General features: G+C 48.6%; 1 protein-coding gene across 1 annotated transcript; it reads right to left on the reverse strand.

Moving 5' to 3' along the window:
• Nucleotides 1–16,717: 16,717 nt before the first annotated feature.
• On the reverse strand, nt 16,718–21,658 carry BBS10 (Bardet-Biedl syndrome 10). The gene is made up of 2 exons (XM_048948233.1): nt 21,483–21,658; nt 16,718–21,410 (listed from the first exon to the last, which is right to left on the reverse strand). The coding sequence occupies exons 1-2, from the start codon at nt 21,656–21,658 to the stop codon at nt 19,547–19,549; spliced, it is 2,040 nt and encodes a 679-aa protein (XP_048804190.1). The 3' UTR covers nt 16,718–19,546.
• Nucleotides 21,659–21,722: the final 64 nt, after the last annotated feature.

The following is a 21,722-nucleotide window of genomic DNA, read 5'->3' on the forward strand; positions in this document are numbered from 1 at the left end:
CAGATCGCACACCTTTAAAGAGACATTTCAGGCTACACCAAGTGCAGTTCTCATGTACAGAAGTGTGGAAGACATGGTGGGAGAAGGAGGGTGCATTTCTTTGAATCCCCAGTGCTTGGAAGGAGAGCTGTGGGAAGTCCTCACCCAACCCCTGCTGTGGCAGTATCAGTGCTGATGGGAGGTCAGGTCAGTACTTTTGTCTCTTCCATCAGCTTCCATAAGAGCACGGGATCACAAGGGCAAATCTGCAAAATCCCAGGATTCAGTTTTCTGTGGATTACAGCCACAGAGAAGAGGAAAAAAAAAAAAAAGCACATAAAATTTAACAAGGACTGAAAGCTTGACAAAAGCCCACAGTATGCTCCTGCAGTTCAGAAAGCCAACTGTGTCCTGAGCTGCATCAAAACAGGGGAGGGCAGCAGGAAGATGGATCTGCTCTGCCTTTGAGGCCCCATCTGGAGTACTGTCCAGACCTGTGGCCCCCAGCACAGGTAGGACATGGAACTGTTGGAAGGGATCCAGAGGAGGGGCACAACCATGATCTAGAGGGCTGTAGCACTTCTCCTATGCAGACAGGCTGAGGGAGCTGCGCTTGTTCAGCCTGCAGGGCTCCATGGAGACTCTGTGTGGCTCTCCAGTACCCGAAGAGGGCTAAAGAAAAGTTGGGATGGACTTTGCCAGAGGGTGTAGTGATAGGAGAAGGAGTAATGACTTTAAGCTAAAAGAGGATGTGTTTAGATTAGATATTATGAAGAAAATCTTCACCGTGAGGGTGGTGAGGCATGGGAACAGGCTGCCCAGACAAGCTGTGGACGCCCCATCTCTGGAGGAGTTCAAGACCAGGTTTGTTGCCACTTTGGGAACCTGATATAGCGTGAGGTGTTCCTGCTAACAGCAGGTCTTGGAACTGGATGGTATTTATGGTCCCTTCCAACCCAAACCATTCCGTGATTCTCTGATTCCTCCCCATTGCAAAACCACAACCATGGCAGGAGAGGCTTCACTTGGCTGCAGACTGCTCTAGCACTGTGCTCAATACTATCTGCTGTAAGCAGCTCATTTCCAAGATGCACACTGAGAGGTGTTTCTTGGGCCTCATTGCTGCAGGCTGCTATCAGGCTGCAGCAGGAGAACCATGCAGTGCAAACCTAGCAGTAACCTCACACCCCTTCTGGGGCATTTCTACTAAAGCACCCACACAGAGCAACTCTGGCACATGGGGTAAGAGCCACTACTAGTGAAACTTTATGTTTATACAAGAAATAAAATAGATTGGTGGTGGCTAACAGACAACAGTGAGGAAATAGAGAGATGCTGTCAGGATCTTGCTCCCTTTCTGGACCCCATTTCCTCCCCTTGTGCATCCCTAGCACTGCTGCTCAACACCGGCACGTGGTGCTGAGGCACTGGGACGGCTCGTGCCAGCCAAAACTGTCCTGCTGTTACCAGACACTGCATGCCCCATGCACAGGGAAGCAGCAGCACCATGCTCTGGCACCTGTCAGCAGGTGACAACTCTGCAGTGCTTTAATTGGAGGTGTGCTAATGCAGCTTCTGCAGCTGCTGCTGCTTGGTCTTTGCTCGGTGTGTTTTCTGAATGTCACATCAGTGATGTTCCTTCTGGTTTGTCAGGTCATTGATCCCCTGTATAACACTTCTGCTTACCGCTTGCTTGTTGTGTCAGGACACAACACTGCAAACCAAGCACTTCTGCTGGAGGTTAGTGTGATCTGAACACAATCAAACCCACCCTGTGTAAGTATTTTAAGAAAATAGCCCCAACACTGTGCAAAGCTGATGTGGAGAGACTTCTGGTAGCTATCAAGCTCTGTGAAATAAATCTTAATTTATTCCATTTGGGGAATTTCACTGGCAGGATGACACAGCCCGATGCACCTCGTTCAAGTGTCCTTGAAAATGCATTCTTTTTTGCATCTCTTTCATGTCAGCAAAATGCTGAGAGCGCCGCTGGAACAATTCCAGCATTCAACCTGCTTTCCAGTGAGCGTACAGGAGTGCGGCAGAAGCTTTGATTGTTGTTTTAATATTTGCATGCAGATCCTCATTGGAAACCCTTTCAGACATGCTCAGACACACCAGTGAGATCTGCAAGGCTGTGGCCAACCAGCAATTGTAAAAACATTCTTTGGTGCAAAAAGACTCAGAGTGAGCTGTGTCTCAGCCTGGCCCAGGATTTGATATTAGCAGTGTTTTCCTACAGAAACATGCATCTCAGTGCCTCATGGCAGCTCGCAAACACAATACTGCATCTCCAAGCAACAACAGTGTCTGCCAGGCATGGGGTGACGGTGGGTCTGTGCTGATTCAAGAGAACAAAACAGGCTTGGATGGGGATGCCCCAGTTGTTCGAACTTAACACTGCTTACTTCAGAGCAGGAACAGAGCCGCTATCAGGGACAAAAATAAACACCACTTGTTGTTCAAAGCTTTCAAAACAAGAGCAGGAGCAGAGCACAGTGAGTGCCCTTCTCTTTTGATTGCCATCTCTACCAAGAAGCAGGGGGAAGGCACAGGCATATGGGGTTTTATTCTTCTTTACTTTCTTACAGTTGCATTCCCTTCTGTCCCAGCCACTCCTCTCCAGTGGGTGTTTGCCCACATTTTTGCTTCCTACTACGATTTCTGTGACGCAATGCCAAGTACAGCTTTGCTGCTGCCAGTCTAGGACATGCATGCGTGGTCTACAGGAGAGCTCATCTCTTTTATTAGACCAAATGATGCACTTGGAAAGAACAGAGAAGCTTTGGTGCCCCAGAACTTACCTGCCTGTTTCTTTCCCCATGTCCAGTTCTCCACAGCAGGGACCTCTCCCTGCAGCCCTGGGCCGCTTCCTGCCTGCTCAGTGAGCACAGGATGGGGCTCCCAGGGGTGGGAGGGGGGAGGGAGCTCTGAGCTCAGGTGTGCTGAGCAAACTGCTTGTCCAAATGCCTCCTGGATGACTTCACATCAGCTCCAGAGCGCTGTCAGAGGTCCCTGTGCTGCACACCCAGCCCCATGACAGACAGAATGGCTGCTTCTGCTCAGCTGTAGCTGTCCTAGGCTACAGAGCCTCTGTAGCCCAGAGAAACCCAGTGGAGGCTGCAGGTCTCAGTTGCCAAGGCCGACAAGCCCTGCTCGGAGGACAACCTGGCAGCAGAAAGTGGAGGCTGAAAGGCCATGGGACAGGGAGGCTGAGAGGTTGCCCACAAGCCCTCATGGACACACTGTCAGTGCACGAGAGGCAGCCAGAGCTGTGATTCCCTGAATCGTCCTCCCAGATGGGTGGTGAGCTGCCCAGGTACAGAGCTGTCCAGAGGTACACATCTGTTCTGTGGTTGCTCAGGGCCAGCTGAAGTCCATCTCGGTTGGAATCGAAGCTGCTAATGAACAGCTCCTGGCCTGCAGGCAGCTAGGCTGAATCTCTGCTGAGGTTTCACAACTAAAGTGGTGCAGCAACATCCTCTGCTAGCAAGGCAAGGAAGGAGTTAGGAAACCTGAGGTTACCCTTTTTGCCTACCTGTGTCTCTATCACCCAAAGAGGATGCAGGACGAGAGCTCCCCACACAAAACACCTCGTCCTGCCAGTCTGCAGCACCCACCTGCCCAGCACTAGAACTTCAAGACTGACAGTCTCCCTGTGACTGTGCAGGCTTCCTCCAAGTGCTCAGTTCCTCAGCTTTGTTTTCTGCCTGAAACAAGCCATTGCACTAACACAGATCTCACACTGCTTGTGTGCCTCATGAAGAACACCTTTCCCTGGAGACCTTCCATGTTTACATCTCCTCTGTGCCACCAGGGACCAGACTTCTCCCAGATCCTGGCCCTGCAGCTGCTCATCATGACCAAGGACACTAAGTGCAGGAGCGCATCAGCCTGCTGTCACACACAGGTAGGTGTCTTGTCACTGCTGTTGTACCAGTGAGAAATGGCTGCTGTGAGGCCATTCCTAGGGGATTTGGAGCAGGCGGTCCTGCTGGCTCTGCTCTCCTCAGCTTTATTCCAGATTCACTTTCATAAGATGAAAAAATCATTACTGTGGATGAGTTCCCAGAGCATAACATCTGCTCGTCATCCAAGGCCAAGAGAGATAAGGAGAAGAAAAGAGAGAAAAGGAGAGCCATGCACACACAAGGCAGAAAATAAAAGGAAAAGAGGAGAAAAAGCAAAGAACTAAAACCAATAATGAAGCAGCTCCTCTTCCCCAGCTGCCTCTGCCCACCCAGTGCTCCACAGGACCCACTGAGCAGCGCTGCCCAGAGCTGCCTTGCTGCTGGTCTCAGGGTAATCCTGTGGGACACGGCCCGCAGGCACCCCATGGCACACAGACCAGCCCAAATTGACTCCTCTGGCCCCATGAAGAGATCTCACCCCCTCGACCTGTAATGGAGACAGGTTGCCTGCATACAGGTGGGCACCCGCAGCCTGCAGCAGGGGGATTCTTGGGGGCAAGCCACACATCTGGGATAGCTCCTTACAGTTGCTTCAGCCAGAAATGGGTCATAAAATCCACCCATCTCACTTTCTTTTCTTCCTTATTTTCTTTTTATTCAACAGGGGGAACATTGCTCATCCTAAAACATTTCTTAAAGACGAGGGGAAAAAAAAGCATGGCAGCGATTCATTCACACAAAGCCAATTTTATCCGGAAGTTTCCATTTATTTGCCACAAAAATAATTAATTTTAAGATCAAATGGGAACGATTCAAAACAAAGAAAAAAATCTCCAAAGATTTTCCCCTCCCTCAGACCAAGACAACTGCCCACCCTTTCAGATTGCTGCTCCGCTCTAATGGCTGCAGCAGATTTATGCCTGTGTAAGGGAGCTATTAATTAGCCTCAAAGATTTATTTTTCCCTGGGAGAAGCCGCCGTCTGGCCCTGCTCCAAAGGGACAAGCCTCCTTGCTGGTAACCAGAGGCTGATTCCTGAGGGGTGAAATCAAGTGCTGCCTGGAGGAGGGGCAGGCCTGGGACACCATGCTTTTACATCAGGGTTTTGTAAGGCCTCCTTACTGCAGCAAAGTAAATGAGCCAGCCCAGGAGTGTGCGACAGTCAGGAGGAAACCAGTGTTAGGGACAAGGAGAAAAGGGTTTTGCATGAGAAAGATTAGGATCTCCTGCCAGGGAATGAGAATTCAGGGGTATGAGGTCTACAGAATCCCAGAAGCATAGCAGGTACACGGAGGGGCCTGGCAATGGAGTGAAGATGAAATGGAGGAGCTGGGCCTTGCCTCAGCTGATGAACTTGTTACCTCAGGGAACTGCGGAGGTGCAGAAGGAAAATGGATCAGATTGATCCAGTATAAGGCCAGGATAAAGCCAGTGATAGTGATTAAAAAATAATTAATGAAGGATAAACCCTTCTTTAGACATGGTGAGAAAGTGGCTCTACTGATATCTTTAATTAAAAGTTGGGGAAGAGAAGTGGCTGAAAATACCTGCTCAAGACAGTTAGGAGTTGACAAAAAGCCTGGAATAAATGAGTAATTGTGATTTAAAAAATAAGAGTTTGATTACTAACAAGAAGCTCTCTGCCATGTGGTTACATGCCATGGTTACAGAGCCATGGCAGAGATATGGCAGCCTGAGGGGCTAGCAGAGACTCCAGCACAAGAGCTGGATGAGGAAGGGCATCAGCACTCACCTCCATCAGTGAAATGGCTCCAATACATGGCAGGCATATGGAGCCTCCTGTGCTGCAGATCCTTCACGGGCACTGCCCCAGGCTCAAATCTAATTCCCTCTGTACTCAGCCCCGGTGAGGCCGCACCTCAAGTACTGAGTTCAGTTTTGGACTCTACAAGAAAGACTTGGAGGCCCTGGAGTGCACCCAGGGAAGGGCAATGAATTTGGTGAAGGGTCTGCAGCACAAAACTTATGGGGAGTGGCTGAGGGAACTGGGATTGTTCATTCTGGAGAAGAGGAGGCACTCAGAGGAGACCTTGTTGCCTGGAGTTGTGGTGAAGTGTGGGTTGGCCTCTCCTCCCGGGTAACAGTGATAGGATGAGAAGGAATGGCCTCAAGTAGTGATAGGGGAGGGAGGTTCAGGTTGAATATTAGGAATAATTTCTTCTCAGAGAGAGTGAGAATGCATTGGAAAAGGCTGCCAAGGGAGGTGGAAGAGTCACCATCCCTGGAGGTGATCATGGAAAGAGTAGATGTGGTACTTAGGGACATGGTTTATTGGGTCTTTTCCAAACTTAATGAATCTATGATTTTATGATTCTATGAACAAAAAGATTCTTCCTAAATAGCTGGAAAAGAAAGGATGGGTTTTGTTTTTTCCAAAGTTCATGCTCCTGTGCTTGATACACAAACTGCACTAGAACGGCTGCCTTTTTAATTTGCCTTAACATTGCAAGATACAACAGAATTAAAATGCTACAATCAACAAGGCAAATACACTTCACTACATTTGTGGTTTGGATGGCTAACTGCTATTAAGAACATATCTCTTCTTGCAGTGAAGAAAAAGCCAGGGAGAGAAACACTTCCAGCCAGAAGTGGCTGTGTGTGACTCAGCGAACTGAAGAAGAGGTCAGTGCATGCCCTGCTGCTCAGAACCAGCTCACTCTGAGCACCACAGCAATGAGGGCTACTTACCGAACTGCTGCCAAATCCTGTGCCTGCAGTTCAGACCTGGGGTCTGGGAATGCGGCAGGCAGCAAATGGCTGCTGTGGCTGATGTATACCTGGAGCAAAGCAGAGGCACGCAGCGAGGCTTGCATCCACTGTTGCAAACCTGCGCCAGCAGTGAGTGGGGTTACTTCTGTGAGAGAACAGAAAGCAGCAAATGCCTCCTCCTACTCACAGCTATGGAGCGTGCAGCCAGAGCAGCTTTGCCTTTCCCGGAGCGTTAGAAAAAGGCTGGGGTGAACAAACGCACAGAGGCAGGCCTACATATCAGGCTGTGCTCTAAGAGATGAGAATAAAAAGTGGCTGCAATTAACGGAAGGGCCACTTTCTCCTTTCCAATCAAGGATATAACAGGCAATATTTTAAGACCATGAGTAGGAGTCCTTTTGTTGGATAATTCACAGGGACTGCTCATTACCTCTGCTGGAAAGCACAGCGAGTCTTAGCAGGCAACCGAGTTACGTTAGAACAACACAGCAAAAAACAAAAACAAAACAACCAGAAGAAAACAGCAACAAAAGCCAGGCTTGTGGTGTGCATCTCAAGAGCTGGGAGTACGCCCATCATCTGAAGGTTACTTGATAATGTGGGGACATTCGAAGCTCGCCATTCCTTTGCTGGAGCTGCAGGAGGGCTGCACAGACAGCACTGCACAGAGGTGGCTGCAGCACGGTCACCTCACTCAGGGCACTGCTCTGCTCCTCTGCGCACCCCTTCCAGGGGCCCAGCTTATAGCACAGGGGCATCCCTCCCTTTGGGGGGGCCAAGCACTGAGGTCTATCTCACATTAAAGAGAAGGGTGTGGAAACAATCAGCTGTTGATAAATAGCTCAGACTCAAAGCACTTCCTCATGGTGACCACCTACTACCTCCAGTACCTCTCAAAAAGGGACTAAAAACACAGCAATCAGAAACAACCATAGGTTTGGGGAGGACTTTTCTTCTTTCATCAGATGACAGCTTTATTACATAATCCAAATTCATTTGGAGCCCCAACTTCTAATACTTTGGAGCTTTTATTCATTACCCTTTTGCCTTTTAAAATTCACTTTACAGCTTAATTCTTAGCCATGATTCAGTATTTTCATCAGTGTTAACAAAACGGGGAGGGGGGGGGGAGAGCATTTGCAGTTCTAGCCGATTAAGCCTTTATTCCTCATTGTTTTAAATGCATGAAAGTCAACCCAGTTGTTTTGTTTGATCCTCTCCATGCAACAATGAGCTCTGTGCTGTTAAGGCTGTAAATGGGCCACATCACTCATGAATTACTAATCCCCATCACTCACATTTTCTGGGGAATGTACACTATATTTAGTCCTTAGACTTGGAAAAACAAAGCTGGAGAACTTTGAGGCTCTTTTTTCTCATAAAGAGTCTTTAAAATATTCCGTAAAAACTGGCAAGATAATTTAGCCACTGTGTATAAATGCCATTCATTAACCGTGGTGGAAATTAGACCCTTGAATTGAGAGGCTAATTAAGACATTTAGATATAGATCCTGAAAGGAAACTACGCAGACATTTCTTAAAATCTCATTTACAGCTCTGTAAATCTGGCCCAACCCCACTGTCATTTTTTGGATTTATACCCAAGTAATTGAAACCACTACTGAGCTCTTCTAAGCTCTCCATATCAGCAAAAGGCATTGAAGTAAAACAATTAGCAGATAGGTTGTGCTTTTCACCGTTGCTTCTAGAAGAACTCAGTAGCACAATGCTGAGACTTCAGGGGTAATTTGCCATTCTGATGGATGGTTTGTCTAAAAAAAAAAGCGTGATGAATTTAGTGGGCCATCATCAATACAAGGAGCTGCCAACCCTACAGCATTAGCAAATGAAGAGAGCTGGAAAGCTTCAGCTTCTACTACTGTCCCTTCCAGGATGGCCATTACTTTTAATGAGTGGCCTGTTTCCACCAGGACTGCAGCTTGGAGCAAGTAAAAACACTGAATGAAAGCTCTATACAACTCATGAAAAGAAGCAGACAAGTTCAGATGGGGGGACACAGCACATTTACACACAGCTATGGATGACAGTGTGTCTCTTCTGCACTGCTGGCTGCTGTGCAGTCCCCAGTGCATGGAGTCCTTCCTCGCTTGTGCTCTGCAGGGAGAAGTGGGCAGATCTCTGGCTATGTGAGCTGTTCCCCCATCCCATCCCATCCCATCCCATCCCATCCCATCCCATCCCATCCCATCCCATCCCATCCCATCCCATCCCATCCCATCCCATCCCCTCTCAGCCCAGCCCATGCTTTGGAGCTGGTTCTCCTCTGACTGAACAGAAACAGCAGCTGCCAAAACCTGAAGGAACCCAGAGCAGTCTGGGAGGGACCAGCTGCTTTGCTGAGAACTGCTGGCAACTGGGCTATGAAAAATATTAATAGCCACAGAGGAAGGGGATGAGAAGGAAACCGAGCAGCAGCATGGTTGGCTCAACCACAGTGCCTGCAAAGTCTCTGGGGGCGGGGTATAGTGCTGCCCACTGCAAGCTGCCTCTGGGCACCTGCCAGCTCTGGCTGCCACAGCCCCGGCAGTACAGCAGAACTGCCTGCATCACCAAAGAGCACCCTGCCTTTTGTGGAACAAGACTCACACCAGTGCCCCCCCTCAGCCCCATCCCACCTCCCATAGCTCATCTCTGATTGTGTTGAGTCAATGCGAGCATTTGGTCAGCTCTAACAATTCTAGGAGCAGCCCTTCCCGATTGCTCTTTGCCTTATAAATCCAAACCCTTCCAACCTCTTTCCCACAGGAGCCTGCCCTCCATGAATATACGGCATGTAGGAAATAAATAAATAAAACGTGAAACCTAAAAGAGGTCTCCTTTTCACCAAATGCACGTGGGAGCTTAGGCTCCAGGACTGTAATCTCTTCCACTTGAGCTCTGGTGTTTGATTTCTGTCTGTGAGGATGATCCAGTGAGTGGCCCCTTTCAGGACAGTAAGGCCAGGCAGCTTTCCATCCACACACTGCCAGGGCAGGAGACCTCTCTGTCCCTCCTGGGCCTGGCAAAGCAACCAACTCCTCCCCTCCCCTTCCCTCCCCCTTCCCCCCCCCTCCCCTCCCCTTCCCTCCCCCTTCCCCCTCCCCGCCCCTCCCCCTCCCCCCCTTCCCTTCCCTTCCCTTCCCTTCCCTTCCCTTCCCTTCCCTTCCCTTCCCTTCCCTTCCCTTCCCTTCCCTTCCCTTCCCTTCCCTTCCCTTCCCTTCCCTTCCCTTCCCTTCCCTTCCCTTCCCTTCCCTTCCCTTCCCTTCCCTTCCCTTCCCTTCCCTTCCCTTCCCTTCCCTTCCCTTCCCTTCCCTTCCCTTCCCTTCCCTTCCCTTCCCTTCCCTTCCCTTCCCTTCCCTTCCCTTCCCTCCCTCTTCCATCATCACTCTGACACTGAATGTCACCAGGTGACATACTGGTGTGGTCATGTTTCTCCAGGAAACCTCCTCTGCAACAGCAGAATTTTAAACAAAATCTGTTGATTCCTCTACGAGCAGGAATGTACATCAACCTTTTTTTAACAGAACACTGGGGCTTTGATTGCTAATGGCAGATGATTCAGTTCCCTCTGACTTTCCCACATTACCTTTGGGGTAATTAGTCAGTCTTTCTATTCAGTCATAGCTCTCTGTCCTTTCACTTGCTGTGAGGATGCTCTGGCAAAGAACCTGCAGAAATCAAAGTTCAAAGTCAGAGCATCAAGGCAGTACAACTACATCTAAAATATTCCTTCCCATAAATGGATAGACTGGATACAGGGAAGAAGATTTTTACAGTAAGGGTGATGAAGCACTGGAACAGGTCAATCAGAGAGGTGGTGGAAGCCCCGTCCCTGGAGACACTCAAGGTCAGGCTGGATGGGGCTCTGAGCAACCTGATCCAGCTGTAAGTGTCCTTGTTCACTGCAGGGGAGTTGGACTAGACGGCCTTTAAGTTTTCCTTTCCACTCAAATGATTCTATGGTGCTATGATTCTGTGATTCTATGAGTCTATAAATGAGCACGCAGGATTGCTATTGAAGTGGCAGCCTGTGAAGTAGGGATCAGTCAACACTAATCATTTTTGATACAAAAAAACCCAAACAAGCAAAACAAAACAATCCTGAATGTTGAACCTCAAGGTTGATTTTCGCCCAGTGGAACAAAATGTGAATAAAATTGCTTCTTTCTCTTGTGAGTGTTAGGGCTAGTGCATTGAAATTGAAAAACTGCAGATGATGATCTCAGATAAGTATTTGGTATTATTCTGAACCAGAGGTATGGGTTGGACCTGTTATCAGTAAAAACATTTTCTTGTTTTCTCAATAAATAAAATCTCCAAGAGGAGATTAGAGGAAAGAAGCAGAATTCCATTGATAAATGAGAAATTTGTAGATATTAGGACTCGTTCTGATGGCAGCTACATCCTCCAAAATGTAGGCTGCTTCACGAGGATTATCAAAGTCTCAAAGCGTTTTTACATTTGTCGATGATTAACATGAGCAGATCTAGGAATTACCTGACACGTACAATCCAATGGAAGGTTCCTGATTTTCAGTGCTCAGTTCCCACAGCCATGGTGCACAGACACAGCTGAACACGCAGTGCTCTCTGACAGGCCCAGAGACACACACACAGTGACAGCTGAACCTGCTCAGTACTGCAGGCTGGGCCAGGCTGGCTCTCCCTGCAGACATAGCGCAGTGCCAGTTACCAGCTATCAGACAGGCTCCCAGAGCAGTGTGATAGGAATGTGCTGAGTGGCTCAGGCCCTCTCTGCAGCTGGCAGGAACACCCTTTTGTGGGCCCAGCTGATGAGAAGCAAAAGACAAATAATTCAGCGGAGACGGGAACCCACAAACCACATCTGGAGCCATAAAAATAGATGTACAGATATGCTTCCTGACAGTCCCAGGCACTGCAGTGAGGTGTGGGTGCCAAGGCTGAGCTCTGGGTGCTGAAGCCCCTCTGTCTGGCTCTGAGGCACCTGCTGGGCCCGATGGGAGCTGGGACTGGTGCTGTGGCACAGGGGTGACCATGCAATGCCAGGAGGGTGCCAGCATCTCTGCCCAGGGCTGTGCCTGGCGCCTGCCCCATGATCCTATCAGGCTGGGACCTGAAACAGAGAACAAGGAGATGAGTCGAGAGTCCAGTGTCACTCTGTTTGCATTTCCTCACTGAATGCAGCAGATGGGAGCGTTCCTCCCCAAGGCGTGTTTGTGCCAGATACTGCAGTCACAGTGTGTTCCCAGTTGCTTGCGGTTCCAGCCACACTGGATGGCTCAGGGCTGCAGCAAGTGGAAGGGCCAGGCTTGTCAAAACCATGGCATTGTAAACGCATCCCCAGGCTGTGTGCCGAAACCCTTCTTCTGTGAGCCAGTTTCTCCTGTATTAGAAGGGAAAGGCACAGAAGACATTGTCTGCTTCCTTACTAGCATCTAAATTTTACCACAGTAGTCAGAAGTAAAAATCAGAACGAGATATAACGTCTCTCTGATCCTGCTCCAGACAGCCATTCTGGAAATTGCTGCTAAATAAAATTCAGCTATTATTAAGCCAAAGCTATTAATTCTGTGCAGCTCGTTATGGTGAAAAGTTTGAAAACTCCTCAGCACTTGCCGCCTTTAAATGAAATATTCAAACCTGCTTTTCTCTATTCAATGAGTCTTGTATTAAAATAATTTTTGAACAGGGAAATTAAAATACACGTGAACTGATCAGCAGTAAGTCAGGAGATATTCTGGCGATGAAGAGTTTAACAAAACATGACAACACTCAACCTTGGGGAAAAAGATGGACATAACCACGGAGTGGGGTCACGTGGCACGACAAAACAGTGCAAGGAAGGAGAGCTGGGTAGGGAAAACATGACTGTCACAATTTGGAAAATAAGGAAAGGCGAATACATACATACATGTCTTGCTATAGATGTGGGTGTTTCTGTGAGTGGAATGAATTTACTGGAAGCTGAAAAGAAGAGCATTTAGAAAGCTCATGATGACAAGTGCAGTAACACTGGGAGCTGTAGAGGCAGCATTTCAAAGCGGCAACATTTATTCCATCTTCTCATGGTAACACCCACTCGTTCTGACCACAGCAATCCAGAGGGCGCAGTGATGAGAAATGTATTTCTCTGCATTTCCACACAGATTCAGGCTTTGGTACAGAGCAGTACCAAAATGTGAAGGTAAAATTGAAAAGCTTTACAGCTGCCAAGTTACTGAATACAGCATGCAGATGCTGCTGCTCTGCAACTCAATTCTGACCTTGGGCATACATTGCTATAGGACTCCAGAATACAAATTCACTGTTTTCCCCAGTGGTCCCTGGTAAAAGATTTCCAAGATATTCAGAGGTGTTTCCCACATCTTTATTGCAATTTGATCTTTGCAGCTGAAATGATACAGTCAAAGTCAGCAGTTGTGAGTCAAAACACAGTGTTAAATGTGAGATATTAGTCATGTTTGTAATACCCCGCAGTTGCCACAGAGCGAGAGGTTAGAACGCAGATAAGTTTAATATAAAACAAGGTAACATGTTATGATCCTGTTAATAATTTTTTTTGACCACTTTTCATTTTAATGTGAAAAACAATGTCAATTACTAATCAGAAACAGATTGTACAATTATGTAACATAATAACAATACTGGGCATCCTGATCTAGTGGTTGGCATCCCTGCCCATGGCAGCAGCATCCCGGCCCAAAGCAGACGATCTTTGAGGTCCCTTCTAACCCAAGCCATTCTGTAATTCTATGATTCTATGATAATAATAACATAGATAATAAAAAAGTACACTGGTGTGCTCTCTGTAAGTTTGGTATATTTGGCTTGAAGTCACTTGAATACATTTGGATTGGAGGTTTGGGTCTGAATACGCAGAGGTAGAACTGCTATACTCAGTGGGGATGAACCACTGGATCTCTTTTCATGATTCCGAGTGCCAGTTATTAAATAACACTGGCAATAAGAGGGATTGGTATATGAGTTCCCAGAAAACGATGAGTTTCACAGTAATTTTTTTTTCTCAAAACGTTTCACACAAATGAGAACTCAGAAAGTTGTAAGAAAGCTGATTTATGTCCTATAATTCTATAAGGAGACTAAAAGTACCGAGCTCCTGTTATATTTCGCTATGTACAATAATCTGAAAGGTCCTGGGTGTGCTTTCTATGCTTAACACAAGTAAATTTAGATTAATTATCTGAGGCGTAGCTAGTGCCAAATTTATCAGATGATTTATGACTACAATAAGAGTTTGTAAAATTATTTCCAAAGCAATAAATCTAGCAGCTTCCACGCCTTCCCATGGCATCCCTGTGCTACTTGCTGCACTTCCCACAACATGAACCTACCCAGTGCCCCCAGCCAAGCACAGACACATGAGCTCAGGCCAGGAACCCCTGCCACTGAGGCCAGGGAGCAGAACTACTGCTGATGGCCTCAGTGTGTGTCTGTGTGCCTAAGGATCAAAAACCACCCCAGTGAGGACAGGCCGTTCTATCTCAACAAATCTAACACACACCCAGTCCTTTCAGCACCCATCCCTTGACTCCTTGAGCTCAGTATCAAACCTCTGAATTGTTCTCACAGGCTGTTGCAAGTTTATGGCCCAGATTGGCAGGGTATGTGTGGACAGGCTGTCTGCAGGGCTCCTCCCAAGGCTTTCCAAGGCAGCTATTTGTATATTCCAGCACAGGAGAAAATTTATTTCAGGGATTTTTTTTTCCCCATTTGCCACTCTTCCGAGAACATAGTGTATTCCCCTTCCTACTGCATAGCCAGGGAAGGCAATACAGAAGCTGTGGCTGCTTTCTCCTGTTTATGTACACCAGACTCTATATTCTTCCTTCCAAATGACAATTCATTCATCACTCTCTTTTTGTCTTTCCCTCTCTCTTCCCTTTGAACTGGGTGTTACTATCTTCTGCCTTCTCTCATTCTGGTTCCTCCCTCTCCCCACCCACACATCCATGCAATTACCATTGCATTACTCATCACTTCTATAGTCAGAGAGTAGAAGCAACGACCCAGCGATACAGGAGGTGAAAAGTTTCCCCTTCCTGCTTGTTTACTGACTGGCTCTTTTTCATACATCCAAGCCAGATATCTTCTGCAGCACTTAGGACTGCAGCCAAAGTGGCAAACTTCTGAAATAGAAGGGAGTCCTACGATATAGAGATGCTGACAGCACTTCCTATTAACCATCAAGGGTTAGAAAGTGCCTCTAATTTTACAGGGTGATAAAAATGCCTCAGATTACAGGGAATGCACCACAAATTCTGATTTCTAACACTTGCTGTATTACTACAAGCACCAGTAATTTCCAAACCTCCCCACTTATCCACATGGCAGCATGCAAGATGGCCAAACTCATCCATAGAGATAAGCACTACAGCAAACTGCACGATGCTGCATGTGACTTTGGCACAGTAGGACCCTTCCTGGATACGACTGAGCAGCTTTTATATTTTTCAGCCCCAAATGAATCATGAGAGGAAACAGCCCAGCAGCACCTGATATCAGACCTAGGACAGAAGGATTTGGGTTCAGAATGTTTTTGCTACCTGGCTCGTATCTCTTTCCAGCTCTCCCAGCAGAGAAGAAACAGGAGAACTGTCTTCCCAGCAAGGGGACCGAAGAGAAGCTCAAATAAAAGACCAGACAAAATGAAGGCAAAGCAAAGTACTTTTCTAACTCCTTTTCCAAAAGAACTGAAGTGCTCGGCCAAAATTCTCCATGTGTCAGCAGGAAGCAGTCACTCCTTGTACAGTGTGGGGAAATTTCAGCCAAAAAGGTTATTCAGGCTGAATTGCAAATGCTGAAAATCGACTTTCATTATGGCAAGTACCAGTACTTCTTACCAAGAATTGACCTTAAAGCATCACAGTTCTAAACTGTTCTTTTGAGATGTGTAAGTTATGAAGAAAGGTTTCACATGCACAAAGTCATCAATCAAGAAACTGAATAGGCTGCCCTCCACTGTGTTCTGGGAGCTATAAATGCGCTGGTCACAGGGCAGCTACAGGCTTTGTGGAGCCAGCTGCACCAGAAAAGTGTCTCATTGAGGCCACAGCCACGCAGAGCTGCTCCAGCACACCAGGGAAGGCAGAGGCATCCTGCAGCAGGGGCCTACAGCTGCCCCAATAATTGAAAACTAATTATGTTTGGCAACAAGGGCCAACGCTGATAACACACTGTATTTTCTGCAGCACTATGTAACTATTCTGTACGCTTTTTCCTGCACTACAGTGGTAACAGGAGTCTCAGAGTATTCCTAGTTTTAGGAAATGGCTCTGTGTGGTTTATTTGCCTCACAAACACAATCCAGCTGTTTCTACTATGGCTTTCATTGCTTCAAAAGCCTAAATTTAATCCTCACACACACTGCCAGGCATGTATCAATTCCGAAGGCGAAATCTCAGCAGACATAACTCTCATTTGGAGCTGCCTTTTCCTGCATACCCAGAGAAATCCCTGCCATGTGTTCGTTCTGCATTTACATTTCAGGGTAGGATTTGATCAGATGCTTGGTCTGGAAAATGGAGACACCCACTGAAAGTAGGTCATGATAGTTCCGAAAAGGAAGATCACAGCGCTAAATTGTTTCACTGGAAATCCAAAACACAACCAGGTTAGAAATTCTGTTCTGTAAAACAACACATTCTGCAAATACTTTAAGTGGAAATATTATCCCTTACAGTGAGTTCTGCTGTTGGTGGCTTAGGACGCAGCCGCACAGGAAGCAGTATTTCTGATGTGCCCTTAATCCCGCACTGAATCAAAGCTTCAGCGTAACGGTGCTTTCATCTGCTCATGATAAACAGTCTGCTGAACCAGCGGTTTCTGTAGGAAAACTATTTGCTGCTCTTTTTGCCAGAAGTGTTTTCAAACAGAGGGCAGCGCTTACCTCCTGCCTTCCTATCTACTGCAGGCAGAACTGATTCTGAAGTCTCTTCCTCCACTGAATCACATCGTAAGAGGAAGCTGTTATTATTAACTGTATTACATACTCACTTTTATCATTTTTGGTTTTGGAATGCTAACATTACAATTATTCCTGAAAGCAATTATTAGTTTGACGTTCCCACAGGGAAGCAATCTGTCTCATCTCCAATCCAAGCGGCTATTTCTAGCTTCATTCACAAGATACAAATGCTGCCTCACAAAACGCTACAAAACGCTAAATTTAATTGTGTTAATTGCAGCCAACACGTTTCCAAAGCTGCTGTTTACAAATTTTGACATTAGTGCTCGTTTTGTTCAGTCTTAATAGTAATAGTGAGATAAATTACATAGTAAGCAAAGTTCATGCTTGACACCTGTTCTTAATGGTGGCTGAAATATTTACCTATTCCTTAGATGTAAAGAAATTAAATTGCAAACAGCTCCTTGCTTTAATACCAAAATAGTTTCTAGCTTGAGATATAAAGCTGAAGAAAAAAGAGACACGAGGACACACATTAACCTAAACACTGATAGAAAATTTATCAATTAAAAAAAAAAAATTGGAAGTTTCTATGGTTAATAGCAGATCTGCTATACAAAAAGCAAATCTAGTAGGGTGAAGTGAATACAGTTCTATCTCAGTTACAGAGATGCATGCGTGTGAAGAATATAATCTTTCTTAATCTCCTCATGTGGTACCATTAATCACCCACCTGTCGGCTCTGGAAGACTGTTACAAAGATAACAACAGAAACCATAGCAAGTTAGCACAGTACAACAAACACCACATTGACATTTGGTGCTGTTTTAAGTTAACCTCGGAGCTTTCGGCTTAAAGGCAACAAAAATGCACCTTTATAGCTAAACTATTCAGGCATATTCAACATGTTAAAACGTAGGAACAGGTGAATGCGGCTGACGGCTTATGCCATCACTAAGCCACCCAAATGGGAACTTGTGCTTGGCCGTGCCGCTGGGGTTCCTCAGCAGGAGCAGGGATGGAGGAATGCTGCTGGAATACAGGCAGTCTCAGTGCCGTCCCACAGGCCTGTCTCTGTCAGCACAGGAACTGCCACCCGCAGAAGTGTGCTGAGACTCCACCACCACCCAGAGCACCAAATGACAGATGGCACCGTCAGGTGAACCGCTTGCGCCCATTCTCAAGAGCCACTGCTACGTGGATCTAGTGTCACTGTGCATTATTTCTCTCTGTGCTTGCTTGTATTTCAAGCACGGACCTGCCTTCCAGTTCGTGTGGACACAAATCCACAGTCAACCACAAACAGAAAAACTCTCTAGGCCATGGTACCAGAAATAAAACCCATAAGGTTGATCTGACCATAGTGCACTTCTAGACATACTGCTTCTTGTGGCTTTGAAACACCAAATTCCCAACCCAGGGGCCCCTTGGGTCTTGAATTTGTCCTTGTCACGACATCAAGAAATCAGTCTTAAAATCATCTCCACGTCAGCTCTCAAAGAGTGAATACGTTTACAGAAAGCTCTAAAATTTGGAAGAGCTACACAAAGAATTGCAGTGAAGGAGGAGGTACCAAGAAGCAGTGAGAGGGTGCCCAGGCTGAGCAGGTTGCCTTGGGAAAGGGTTGGCTCCAGGAGGGATCCTGCTCTTCTGCTCTTCCCCCGGAGCATCTCTCACACCCAACTCAGACCCCAGGGCTGGAAACTGAAAGGCCACGTACCAAACATGTACCACCCCAGCAAAGACACTATTCCTGATATTCTCTGAGGAAAAGGAGCACCATTTTGGGAACTCTCAAGAAAAACTGGGGAAACTGTGGTTCAAAAGTAAGAATGGATCATTCACAAATAGAAAATAGCAGGGAAGTCAATGAAATACAGCACTCAACTCAAAGAGCCATCAGACTCGAGAGCTTTTACCAGAGATGGGTCAGGTGCCAGATGAAAGAATTGTTAGAAAAAAAAAGAAAAAAAAGAAAAAAAAAAAGTTTTATGTAATTGTGCAGATGTAATAATGGTATAAAATAATGCCAGCAAGCAGCTCCCAGCTCTGGGCCTGTCTGAGCAGGGAGCTCTGTGGGCTCAGCTTGGGCCAGTTGTTGCATTACTGAGCTGTCAGGAGTGTAATTTTCTCTCCTCTGTGTTTAATTCCACACCCACTCTTCTGCACATATCAGAAATTATTCTACTAGAAGAAAAAATTACTGTCCCTTGTTCTTCCTTAAATAAATCTCTTCAATGAACATCGAGGTGCTCCCTCAGCAGGATGGAGTAGAAATTGGGAACACCATGGGACTATAGGGAGGGAGCCTGCTCACTAATTACTGTCACGTACAAAACAGACTTGGTTTGAGGAAGATTAATTTAATTTATTGCCAATTAATAACAAAGCAGGACAGTGAAAACGATAACAACAAAAAAAACAACAAACTGATGACACCTTCAGCCCTTTCCGTTTTCACTCAGCTTCAGCCTTCGTTCTACTGTTTCCTCCTTGCAAGCAGTGCAGGGAAGCAGGGCTGCAGTCAGTCCAGTCAGGCCTGGCCGCTCCCTGCCTGCCTCCAGGTGTCCTTCTCACAGGCCACAGCTCCCCAAGCTCTGTTCCAACAGAGCCCCTAACACAGGGCCCACCTTCAGAAGTGCACTGTTCCAGCCCATGTCCCCATGAGCGGTGGCTCCCCCAACCCTCCTGCCCAACCACGGGCCCCTCTCCACAGGCTGCAGCTCCAGCACAGGGTGCTCCTGCAGGGGTGCATCTACGGGCAGTGCCTCCTTCAGGCCTCATCCTGGTGCACTGCAGGCTCCTCCGTGGCGCAAGTGGAGATCTGCCCTGTGCAGTGCCCACGGGCTGCAGGGAGATAGATCTACACAGATCCCAACTGTCAGCCTCTACTTCTACGAAGTACGTTAGGTCTGTGGATCTAAAAAGAGATCTTTTAGTCTCCAGCACTGAAATTTGAGATCACTTGAGAAGAAGATGCAGGGAAACGCGCTATCAAAAACATTTTTATTTACAATTTCAGAAATCGTCATCCGAATCATTATCCTCAATTTTCTGTGGTGGCCGCTTAACACCAATGATTAAATCAATATTGAGAAGCTCTGTAGCACAATGAAGAACTGAAGTTACCAGCTGGTATTTGCAATACACTGATTCCAAGCCTTTCTCATTCACAGGCAGGGGCTGATTCTTCCTGAGTGCTTCTGTGGTTTCAAGATAAAACTTGGTAAAGCCGTTCCGTTCTGTTCCATATAAGGCCTTTGGAATACTTAACAAAGCATCAGCAACTACATTAGATATGACAATAACTGCTGACTGCTGAACCTGCTTTGCATAATGCCGAATATAATAATGTAACAGGATTTCAAAGTAACCTCCTACTGGCAGAACTGATCCTGCTTCTAGGACGGAGCAGGGACAACTCTGTGTAACACCACTGCCAGCCTTCTCTAAGCCTTTATCGACACCTAGGTGCTCACACAGGGTAGCAGTGCTGACTACAGCAGTGCTGTGATTCCTGTGACTGCACACCACTGGGTGCCTTCGGTGGCTCTCGTTCATCCCATCTGCACACTCACACAGTTTGTGTGTCCCTGCTGAGTCAGTCCCACCGGTGCAGACATTCAGCTCCTTGCTGTGTGGGCCAGGAGCTGAGGCTGGTGGTGTACAATCAGGATGTTCGCTTTCATGTGAAGCAAAATCTGAACTTTGTGCTGTTGTTTCACCCCTGCAGCCTCCCAGCTGATGCTCAGAAACCTGACTGCTGCCACAAGCAATACTTTCTATCACCACCTGCGTTTCAGTAGCTGAACAATACCCGCTCCCAACACCTGAGGCACCATTCCGGCTCTCATCTCCGCACTCCTGACCCACCTCTCTGAAGAGCTGCAGCAGCATGGTGAAGGCCCCGTGCAGAGCGGCAGCATGCTGCTCGTTAACGGCATCGACAGGAGCGCACAGAACCAGGCAGTGGGGCTGGAAGGCGCCCGCGCTGCTGAAGCCAATGTGCGCGTACCGCTGGGAGCCCAGCAGCAGGGGCTGGCAGAAGGTTACCACTGCAGCCTCTGTGATCTCCCTCTGCACGCTATCACCGGCAGGGTCATAGGGCGAGATTCCTGTGATTTCAGAGATAAGGGCCACTTCTTCCGATGACAAACACTCCACCACGGACACACCGTGTAATTTCGCGTAGTAGATAACTTCCTCGTGCTGCTTCACGCCGGACAGCAGCAGCCTCACGCCGCAGCTCCGCAGGCGCTCCATCACGGCCTCCGTCCTCCCGCCGCACCAGCGCAGCGCGGCCCGGTGCTGCAGCTCGGATCGCACCGCGCACTCCACGCCGGGTGCCGCGAGCACGGGCCGCAGGCAGCGGGTGACCAGCACTGCGCGCAGCCGGTCGCCGGCCGGGCAGTAGACGGCGAAGTCCCTGCGGAGCAGGACGCCGGGCAGGATCCTGGAGCGGGCGAGGGGCAGCCCGGAGGCGGCGGCGTGCAGCTGCGCGAAGCGGCGGCAGAGGAGGCGCAGCGCGGGCGGGCGGCGCGCCCCGCAGCGGGCGCACAGCTCGCAGCCCAGCAGCGCCACGGCGCGCCGCTCGCCCGGCCCCAGCCGGCCCCGCAGATAAGCCTCCAGCAGCGCCTCCAGCGCCGCCGCCTCCAGCTCCGCCTCCGGCCCGCCCGCGGGGAAGGCGGTGCGGAGGTGCGGCCGCAGGCCCCTCGCCACGGCGCGCTCCAGCACCCGCCGCTCGAAGGCCGGTAGCGCCCGCGCCGCCCGCCGCGGGGAGCCCTCCCGCATCGCGCCCAACACGGCGGCCAGCAGCAGCACGAAGGTCTTGGCGCCGTCCCCCGTCGCGCTTTGGTGGCGGCAGGCGCAGGCCGCCATCGCCCTGCGGGCACACGGGGCGTTAGGCCCGGCCCCCTTCTCTTCCCCACTCGGCCCGGCCCTCCCACCGCCGTACCTGGCCGTGGGCGGCTGCAGGCTGAGCGCCTCCAGCAGGCGCCGCCCGTCCCGCGTCAGCAGCACCCGGCCATCGGGCCGCACCAGCAGCGCCCGCCCGCCCCGCGGCCCCAACGCGCCGCGCACCGCGCCCGCCAGCGCCGCCGCCTCCTGCCGCAGCCCGGGCAGCGCCGCCATGGCAACCGTCCGCTGAGGGGAGCGCGGCGCATGCGCGGGGCGGCGGCGTGAGGCGAGGCCCTGT

Source organism: Lagopus muta, chromosome 1 (assembly GCF_023343835.1).
Source record: "Lagopus muta isolate bLagMut1 chromosome 1, bLagMut1 primary, whole genome shotgun sequence".
Classification (NCBI taxonomy): Eukaryota; Metazoa; Chordata; class Aves; order Galliformes; family Phasianidae; genus Lagopus; species Lagopus muta.